This window comes from Rattus norvegicus, chromosome 3 (assembly GCF_036323735.1).
Source record: "Rattus norvegicus strain BN/NHsdMcwi chromosome 3, GRCr8, whole genome shotgun sequence".
NCBI lineage: Eukaryota > Metazoa > Chordata > Mammalia > Rodentia > Muridae > Rattus > Rattus norvegicus.
In genome coordinates, this window is record NC_086021.1 from 95,806,760 (window position 1) to 95,817,657 (window position 10,898).

General features: G+C 36.9%; 1 protein-coding gene across 2 annotated transcripts; it reads right to left on the bottom strand.

The window, feature by feature from the left end:
- Positions 1 to 7,961: 7,961 nt before the first annotated feature.
- Or4c125 (olfactory receptor family 4 subfamily C member 125) lies at positions 7,962 to 9,963 on the bottom strand. 2 transcript variants are annotated; one of them, XM_039105640.1, is made up of 2 exons: positions 9,070 to 9,963; positions 7,962 to 7,988 (listed from the first exon to the last, which is right to left on the bottom strand). In XM_039105640.1, exons 1-2 carry the CDS (start codon positions 9,961 to 9,963, stop codon positions 7,962 to 7,964), a joined length of 921 nt encoding a protein of 306 aa, XP_038961568.1. The 2 variants fall into 2 exon arrangements, with proteins under 2 accessions (XP_038961568.1, NP_001001063.1); NM_001001063.1 differs by lacking the exon at positions 7,962 to 7,988 and having other exon boundaries at positions 9,043 to 9,963.
- Positions 9,964 to 10,898: the final 935 nt, after the last annotated feature.

Here is a 10,898-nt window from a genome sequence, read left to right on the forward strand (position 1 = left end):
AGATGTATCATCATGCCTGATTTTTAGCTGTACTGAAGAGATTTAGTAATAAGAACTGCATTGTATTTGCATAAAACAGACAGGTTTATCAATAGATTTGAATCAAAGACACACATAAACATAAATCTGTACATATATAGACACATAATTTTTATAAAGAATTCAGAAATACATAAGAGAAAAAAGAAAGCATCTTCAATAAACGGTGCTAGTCCAACTAACTTTTGTATATAGAAGAGTACAAATAGATCCATATCTATCATCTGGCATAAAACTCAAGTCCAAGTGGATCATAGACCTCAACATAAAACCTAGATACACTGAACCTAATAAAGAGAAAGTAGAGAATAGTCTTGAATACATTAGAGTAGGACAAAACTTCCTGTATGAAAACCAATAGCGCAGACACTAAGAACAAAAATCATATGAAGCTTCATAAAAATAAAGAAGCTTCATATAGATTGTATATTAGCTCTCTATCAGATGTAGGATTTAAAAATATCTTTTTCCAATCTGTTGGTTGTCATTTTGTCCTATTGACAGTGTCCTTTACCTTACAGAAACTTTCAATTTTATGAAGAACTCAAGAAGTTAGACTCCATAGGAGCAAATAACCGTATTTAAAAAGGAGTACAGAGCTAAACAAAGAATTCTCAACTGAGGAATATCAAATGGCTAAGGAGCACCAAAAGAAATGTTCAACATTCTTAGTCATCTTGGAAATGCAAATCAAAACAACCTTGGAACTCCACCTCACACCAGTCAGAAAGGCTAAGATCAAAAACTCAGGTGAGAGCTGATGCTAGCAAGGACTTGGAGAAAGGGGAACACTCCTCCATTGTTGGTGGAATTGCAAGCTGGTACAACCCTCTGGAAATCAGTTTGGAAGTTTCTTAGAAAACTGGGCTGAGGACCCAGCTATACCACTCCTAGGAATATACCCAAAAATGCTCCAACATATAACAAGGGACACATGCTTCATAGTGTTCATAGCAGCCTTATTTGTAATAGCCAGATGCTGGAAAGAACCTAGATGTCCCTCAACAGAGGAATGGATATAGAAAATGTAGTATAATTGCACCTATATAATAGGTACTACTCAGATATTAAAAACTAGGGTTTTGATGGATGAAGCAAAGAAGTGGAGGCTGACACAGTCAAAATACAACAAATACATAGGCGAATTCCAGCAGCAAACCACTGAAATGAGAACGGGACCCCAGTTGAAGGAATCAGAGGAAAGACTCAAAGAACTGAAGGGGCTTTAGACCCCATGTGAACAACATTGCCAACCAACCAGAGCTTCCAGGGACTAAGCCACTACCCAAAGAAAGGGACATGGACTGACCCTAGGCTTCAACTGCATAGGTAGCAATAAATAGCTTAGTAAGGGCACCAGTGGAAGGGGAAGCCCTTGGTCCTGCCAAGGCTGGACCCCCAGTGAACAGGATTGGCAGAGAGAGTGGTAATGGGGGGGGAGGATTTGGAGAGGAACACCCATATATATTTGAAATGTAAGTAAGAAATACCCATTTGTCCCCAGCTCCGAAAAAAAAAAGAACCCCCCAAAAAAAATACCCATTTAATAAAGATGGGGGAAAAATAGGGCTTCGAGTGTGACAAATACAGAGGCGAATGTTAGCAGCAAAACATTGAACTGAAAATGGGGTCCCCGTTGGAGGAATTAGAGAAAGAATTGAAGGAGCTGAAGGGTCTTGCAACCCAATAAGAACAATAATACCAACCAACCAGAGCTCCCAGGGACTAAATCCCTACCCAAAGACTACACATGGACAGACCCATGATTCCAGCCGCATATGTAGCAGAGTATGACCTTGTTGGACACCAATGGGAGGAGAAGCCCTTGGTCCTGCCAAGGTGGAACCTCCCCCCTTCCCGACGCAGCACACCTCCTGCCCCGTGTAGGGGAATGTCAGGATGGGGAGGCACAAAGGGGACATGGTTGGGGAGGGGGAAACACCCTTATAGAAGAAGAGGAGGAGGATTAGATAGGGAGCTTATGGATGGAAAGCGTATGGAAATTGGAAAAGGAATAACATTTGAAATGTAAATAAAAATACAAGAAAAAGAAAACAAAAAACAAATAAACAAACACAAAACAATGACTTTATGAAATTCTTAGGCAAATGGATGGAACTAGATAATATCATCCTGAGTGAGGTAACCTAGTCACCAAAGAACATACATGGAAAGCATTCATTGATGAATTGGTATTAGCCCAAAAGCTCAAAATTCTCATGATACAATTCACAGACCATGTGAAGTCCAAGAAGAAGGAAGATCAAGGTATGAATGCTTCAGTCCTTCTTAGAAGGGGGAACAAAATATCACAGGAGGTAGAGTGTGGGAGGAATTTGGGAGGAAGAAAGGAGGGGGGAAGGAGAGAGGAACAGGTATGTGAGGAGACAAGGATGATATACAGAGGGTCAGGAATTTGGGTAGAGTTATATAGCAATGGGGGATGGGGAACTAGGGTTAGCCACCAGCAAGTCCCAGATGCCACGAAAGCAAGAGGCTCTCAGGAGCCAACAGGGATGAGATTAGCTGAAATGCCCAAAAAAGGGGAGGGGAACCCGACAAAAAACATATTCAGAGGTTAGGCAAAGTCCCCTGTTGGAGGATTCGACCACTCACTCATCTCCAAATTTTTAATCCAGAATTGCTCCTGCCTAAAGGAAATACATGGACAAAGAAAGGAGCAGAGACCGAAGGAAAGGTCATCCAGAGACTGCCACACATGAGGATCCATCCCATATACAAACACCAAATCCAGACATTATTGTTGATGCCAAGAAGTGCTTGCTGGCAGAAACCTGATATAGCTATCTCCTTAGAGGCTCTGCCAGAGTCTGACAAATTCAGATGCGGATGCTTGCAGTTAACCATTGGAATGAGCATGGGTACCCCAATGGAGGAGTTAGGGAAAGAACTGAAAGGCTTTGCAACGCCATAGGAACAATATCAACCAACCAGACCCTCCAGATCTTCCAGGGACTAAACCACCAACTAAAGAGTACACATGAAGTGATCCAAGGTTCCAGCTGCATATGTAGCAGAGGATGGCCTTATCTGGCATCAATGGGAGGAAAGGTCCTTGGTCCTATGAAGGCTTGATGCACCTGTATAGAGGAATGCCAGGTCGGTGAGATGGGAGTGGGTGAGTGGATGGGAGAACACCCTCATAGAAGCCGGGTAATGAGGGATGGACTAGGGGGTTTGAGGAAAGGAAACCAGGAAAGGAAATAATATTTGAAATGTAAACAAATAAAATATCCAACAAAATTTTTATAAAAAGAACATTTCTGAAGGTGAATTTTAAAATGCAAGACTAAAATAGTAAGAAGCTTCTAAGAGGCAAAGGATCAATAGATTAAAACTGTACTCCACAGAGTTATTGAAGATTTTCACCATTGTCACATCTGACAGAGGGCTATTGTCCAAAATATATAAAGAATCAGAAAGATAGACATTAACAAATCCAATATTCCAAATTTAGATCTAGGAATCAGATCTAAAGAGAAACACTTAAAGTCAGGGAAATGCAAATAGAAACTACTTTCTTTGGGACACCATATCACCTGTCAGAATGGGTAAGATCAAAAATGCAAGTGACAGCCCATTCTGGCATAGATGTAGAACAAGTGGAACACTCCTCCATTACTGCTGGGTGCACAAACTAGGATGGCTGCTAATGAAATCAATGTGACAAATCAAATTCCTCAGCAAATTGAAAATCAATCTATTTTAAGAATCAACTATACTACTATTGGACATATACCCAAAAGATACTTTATCCTACCACAAGAAAACCTGCTTAAATAAGTTCATAGCACCTTTATTCCTAATAGCCAGAAACCAGAAACAATTTAAATGTCCTCCAACCAAAGAATAGATAAAGAAAATGTGGTCCATTTACACAATGGAGTATCATCTGCTACTAAAAACAGTGAGATCATGCATGAAACTAGAAAAGATCCTGACTGAGGTAACCCAGACCTAAAAAGATAAACAAGTCTCTACAGTCCAATGCATGTACCTGACACCTAAATTGCTTATATAGAACTAAATATAATGAATTTTAGAAATACTTTTTTTATACTAGTTATATTTCTTTACTTACATTTCAAATGTTATACCCTTTCCCGGTTTCCTGTCCATAAGGCCCCACCCTTTGCCCTCCCTTTTACTGGTATTCCCCCCATCCATCCCCCACATATTCCCCTGCACTGGGGGTTCAACCTTGGCAGGACCAAGGGATTCCTCTTCCACTGGTGCCCCAACAAGGCTATTCTCTGTTACATATGCAGTCGGAGCCCTGGGTCAGTCCATGTATAGTCTTTCAGTAGTGGTTTAATCCCTGGAAGTTCTGGTTGGTTGGCATTGTTGTTTTTATGGGGTTGCAAGCTCCTTCAACTCTTTTAATACTTCCTCTAATTTCCCCCAAGGGGGACTATTCTTAGTTCAGTGGTTTGTTGCAAGCATTGACCTCTGTATTGAACATGCTCTGGATGTGTTTCTCAGGAAAGATCTATATTCGGTCCCTTTCAGGATATGTTTTTTAGCTTCATCAATCTTATCTAGTTTTGGTGGCAGTATAAATGATGGCAACATGTGGGGCAAGCTCTGAATGGCTGTTCCTTCAGTCACTGCTCTAAACTTTGCTTCCATATCCCCTCCTTTGGATGTTTTTCCCCCTTTTAAGAAGGAGTGCAAGCATCCACATTTTGGTCATCCTTCTTTTTTGCTTCCTGTGGTCTGTGAATTGCATCTTGGGTAGATCCAGCTTTTGGGATATCCACTTGTCAATGAGTGCATACCAAGTGTGTGTTTTGTGATTGGGTTACCTCACTCAGGACAATATTTTCTAGTTCATTCCCTTTGCCTATAAATTTTATGAAGTCATTATTTTTGATAGCTGAGTAGTACACTATTGTGTAGATGTTCCATATTTTTTTAAGCCATTCCTCTGTGGAAGGACATCTGGATTCTTTCTAGCTTCTGGTTATTATAAATAAGGCTGCTCTGAACATAGTGGTACATATGTCTTTGCTGTATGTTGGAGCATCTTTTGGGTATATGCCCAGGAGAGGTATAGCTGGTTCCTCAGGTACTGGAATGTCCAATTTTTTGAGGAACTTTCAGAGTGATTTCCAGAGTGGTTGTACCAGTTTACAACCCCACCAACAATGGAGGAGTGTTCCTCTTTCTCCACATCCTTGCCAGCATCTGCTGTCACTGAGATCTTAGCCAATCTGACTGGTGTGAGGTGGAATCTCAGGGTAGTTTTGATTTGCAATTCCCTGATGACTAAAGATGTTGAACAATTCTTTAGGTGCTTTTTGGCCATTCGATAATCCTCAGATGAGAATGTTTTGTTTAGATCTGTACACCATTTTTAATAGGGTTATTTGGCTCTCTGGAGTCTAACTTCTTGAGTTCTTTCTATATTTTGTATATTAATACTCTGTCAGATGTAGGATTGGTAAAGATCTTTTCCCAATCTGTCGGTTGCCGTTTTGTCCTAATGACAGTGTCTTTTGCCTTACAGAAACTGTGCAGTTTTATGCTTTCCTATTTGTCAATTCTTGATCTTAGAACATGAGTCATTGGTGTTCTGTTCAGGAAATTTTCCCCAGTGCCCATGTGTTTGAGACTCTTCCCCCACTTTTTCTTTTATTAGTTTGGGTGTATCTGGTTTGATGTGGAGGTCCTTGATCCACTTGGACTTAAGCATTGTACATGGTGATAAGAATGGATCGATTTGCATTCTTCTACATACTGACCTCCAATTGAACCAGCACCATTTGTTGAAAATGCTATCTTTCTTCCATTGGATGATATTAGCTCCTTTGTCAAAGATCAAGTGACCATAATGTGTGGATTCATTTCTGGGTCTTCAATTCTGTTCTACTGCTCTATCTGCCTGTCTCTGTACCAATACCATACAATTTTTATGACTATTGCTCTGTAATACTATGTGAAGTCAGGGATGGTGATTCCTCTAGAAGTTCCTTTATTATTGAGTACAGTTTTCACTATCCTGGGTTTTTTGTTATTCCAAATGAATTTGCAAATTTCTCTTTCTTTCTCTATAAAGAATTGAGTAGGAATTTTGATGGGGATTGCATTGAATCTGGAGATTGCTTCTAGCAAAATGGCCAACTTTACTATATTAATCCTGCCAACCCACGAGCATGGGAGATCTTTCCATCTTCTGAGATCTTCCTCAATTTCTTTCTTCAGAAATGTAAAGTTTTTGTCATACAGATCTTTCACTTGCTTGGTTAAAATTACACCAAGATATTTTATATTATTTGGGACTATTGTAAAGGGTGTCGTTTCCCTAATTTCTTTCTCAAATTCTTTATCCTTTGAGTAGAGGAAGGCTACTGATTTGTTTGAGTTAATTTTATACCACAACACTTTCCTGAAGTTGTTTATTAGGTTAATAGCTCTCTGTTGGAACTTTTGGGGTCACTTAAATACACTATCATATCATCTGCAAATAGTGATATTTTGATTTCTTCCTTTACAATTTGTATCTCTTTGACCTCCTTTTGCTGTCTGATTGCTCTGGCTAGGACTTTGAGTACTATATTGAAGAAGTAGGAAGAGAAGGCCCATATCTGAACACAGTAAAATCGATATACAGCAAACCAGTAGCCAACATCAAACTAAATGGAGAGAAACTTGAAGCAATCCCACTAAAATTAGGGATTAGAAATACTTCTATTTAATGTTAAAGGAAGCTCAATACAATTTTGAAATCAGAACAAACATGACAAAAGAAGAAAATTTGCCAACTCTCTTCCAAATTATATTTCTTTCTCTCTAGGGCCAGTATATTGATTCAGCTTTCTAGGTATTGTTACATTACAGGATCCATGGATTCCATCACAAAACATGTATTAACAGCAAGAGAAAAAGAGCTATATGTGGTTGAAAGGTGGCAATATAAAGTTATGATTACATATATGAATTATGAAAACAAACTGCTTTTCTAAAAAGTTCTGTAGTTATTCATAACACAATCTTGTAAGCAAACTACATTGTTTAGTACTAAAGCATTTCTCTTTGGTCAAATATAAGATAATCATTCCTGTTTTCTAGTGATTAAAATTGTAACACAACTCCTAAAAAAGTTTTGTTTTTAAGAGTTGTTTATTGGGGTTGGGGATTTAGCTCAGTGGTAGAGCGCTTGCCTAGCAAACGCAAGGCCCTGGGTTCGGTCCCCAGCTCCGAAAAAAAAAAAAAAAAAAAAAAAGAAAGAAAAAAAAAGAGTTGTTTATTTCACATGTATTTTTCCTGAACATACATAAGTATTCCATGTGTGTAGTACCCTTTTGTGGCAGAAGAGAATGATGGATCCTCTAGAACTGGAGTTACATATAATCATAAGCTGTCATGTAGATGCTGAAAATGAACCTGGAGCTTCTATTCCCCTACCAAGTAATCTTAACCACTGAGCAATCTCTCCAGCCCCTAAAGTTTTGGAGAGGAGTCTGTATTCAGTGGACTGAACATAAAACCAACTCCTTAAATGTAAAATTGTTTCTTTGACACTTTGGGGGACATCCTCATAGAGGCAAAGGGGAAGAGGGAGAGGGCAGAAGCAGGAGAGAGGATTTTGAAGGGGTAACAAGAAATGGGGATATCATTTGCACTGTAAATGAATTGAATGATTAATATTAAAAAATGTTTAAAAGTATACATAGTAAAACTAACCGTTTTGCTAATAAAAAAAAAGTAAAATTGTTTCATGTATGATCTCGTGCTTTTCGAAACACCTGCATCTAATCACTACTAATGATTTTTAATTTAAGATGTGATACTGTTTGTGACATTATTAAGAGTTAATTTGCACATAAAGCCATATTTTAAAATTCATTATCCGGAATATCATATAATAAAATACTGTTGGCTCTGGAGTAAGTGATATTTTAGTTCAAGGCTCTTATACAGATTTTGTGTTTAAAATAATTATCTAATTCTAATTTTATAAAGTTATATAATCATTAACTGGCACTTAAATTGCTTATTAGGAAACACAACTTCTATCCAATGGTAAAGAAAACCTAATACAATTTTGAAATCAGATAGAGCAAATACATGTAACAAGAGAAGAGATTTTTGTGAACTATCTTTCTACCAAATTGGACTTCTTTCTACCTTAGATTCTCACAGCACAGTTTGAGAACCAACCAGGTACAATGTGCAGCACTCTACTAAAAAATAAAAAAGAAGTATACACAAAATCAGAATTTTCTGACCCAAAACATAAATTAAACACTCTTTGAAATGTTTAAGAGCATCTAATTTAAATCTAAAAAGTGTTAATATGACTAATAACTCTATCTTGATCTAATTACTTCACTTTTCTAAACTACATTTTATTTCTTCTATAAAACCATTGCAATCATAAAATAGGCTGGAAGAAACAGATAAGTAGACTAGAAAAGAATTTACACTGAAAAAGTCTATTTGGTCATAGTCCCTTGGATAATATTGAATAGAAATCATGTAAACATTAAATTGAAAGCTCTAGAAGTAATTTATAAATTTCAATTGAATGACTTTTGTCATGTGAAGAAATGTCACATCATCTGGGACAAAATAGACTTTCCCACTAGTCAATAATTTTCATATTTGAATTCATAATATTCAATATTACACTTTTAATATTTAAGTAATTGCTGAAGTATCAGCATGGATTGTCGTGTTATCACAGTGCTTTGTTTTAGTAACCCCGATTTCACTAAATAATGGTCACAAAATAAAATATCATGTACTAGTATAATTTAATAGTATAATTGTTTATTGATTGTATTTAACTTTTTTATTGTGTATAATTTAAAAATTAATTTGTTATAGATACATCTATATATAGAAACATGCATGTCGGTTTTAATAATATTAATTTTGGACACTACTAAAGATCTTTACATTTACTTCTTATTAGTAAGGGGTAATATTGTAAGAAAATACAAAAATAAGGTATTCATATTAAAAATCATTTGTTATCTAAAATTGATTCTTTTTTAGTATCATTTTAATAGCATTTTTAACTTCTGCATTCCTTACAGTGTAGATAATTGGATTTAACATGGGAGTGACAAGTGTGTAAAACACTGCTATGGCTTTATCCATATGAAAAGTTGTTACTGGTCGCATATATGTATAAATGCATGGCACAAAGAACAAGACAACAACTGTGATGTGGGAGCTACAGGTTGAGAGGGCCTTTTTCCTCCCTGCAGTGCTATGTGTCCTCAAGGAGAAGAGAATGACCATATAGGACATCAATAGAATCATGAAGGTGATCACAGGGATTACACCACCATTGGCAGCAATGAGAAGACCAAGAAGGAAAGTGTCAGCACAGGCCAATTGTAGTAAAGGGAAAATGTCACAGCAGAAATGGTCCATGACATTGGGGCCACAGAAAGGGATCCAGAGAGTAACAAGTATCTGTCCAAAAGAGTGGAGAAAACCCATTATCCAACATATACCCACTAGGAGACAGCAATTGTGGTGATTCATTCTTGTCACATAGTACAGAGGTCTACAGATGGCCACATAGCGGTCATAGGCCATGACCACAAGGAGGACAATCTCTGAAGCTCCTAAGAAATGTTCAACAAAAAGTTGCATCATGCAGCCATGGAATGAGATGGTTTTTGTCTCTGATAGCAAATCTGCCAGCATCTTAGGAATGATAGAAGATGAATAGCACGCATCTATCACAGATAAAAAAGCCAAGAAAAAGTACATTGGAGAGTTCAAACTCTGGCTACAAACTATGGTCCCCACAATAAGCAGATTTCCCGTGACAGTGACAATGTAGGTGATAAGAAGCATCAAAAGAAGAATTCTCTGCAGCTGAGGGTTCTGTGTCAGTCCCATGAGGATGAATTCAGTCACATTCATTCTGTTTCCTTTCATTTGAATTCTACTGGGAAGGTCTGAAGTGAGAAGTTAGCCTGGAAAAAATATTATTAAAAATTGATGAGAATCATTTTAATAACAGAAGTTATTGTGTTTCGTGGTGTGCAAAAGCAAAGAAACATGCTATTTCATCTATTTGAAAAAAAATAAAAAACGAAGTCACACATTTGTTCTCTGTCTGCACCATGGGTTTTTATGTCACTATATTAGAGACTTATTTGAATTTGAGCTTTAGCAGAAATATAGTTTGCTAACAAAGAACTTTAAATGAAACTCTAAATTTCATGCGTATCTGGAATTAAATACTTTGAACATAGTTATCAATCAAAATAATCTCAAATTAATCAGTGTAGCATATATGTCATATATCAGTGTGTGTGTATATCTGCATGTGTGTGTAAAAGAAAGCTTACATAAGTAGAATATAGCATTTTATTTATTTATTTAGATATAATTTAACATGCTTATTACCCAGATTTGTCTAGCAATTTCTTTAAAATGTCACATTGAAATATTTATTATGTATAATGTACCTGTCAGTCCATGACATGACAATAATCAATTAAAAATAAACATGATGTCTATTTGCAAGTCTTCACAGCAAGTGAATATGATGAGTCAAAATAGAATGATCTAGATTATTAGAATGAAGCACCTGATGTGAGAATAGCATAACAAAATAACTCTATCATGGAGTCTTCAGAAAACCATCACTTCCTGTGAAAGGGAAATAAAAGAAATCTTCTCTGAGTTGAAATACTTATCTAGTTGAAGGTGAGTAAGGAGCTAAGAATACATTTATGATACATCTTCAGAGAGAAATATTACCAAGGAGATACCTGTGGAAGGAGCAGAGTTTGTATCAGTAATTTATAATACTGTGGGGTTGGCTTCAGTGAACAAAGAGAGGTAGTTGTTAACCTTACAGGGTT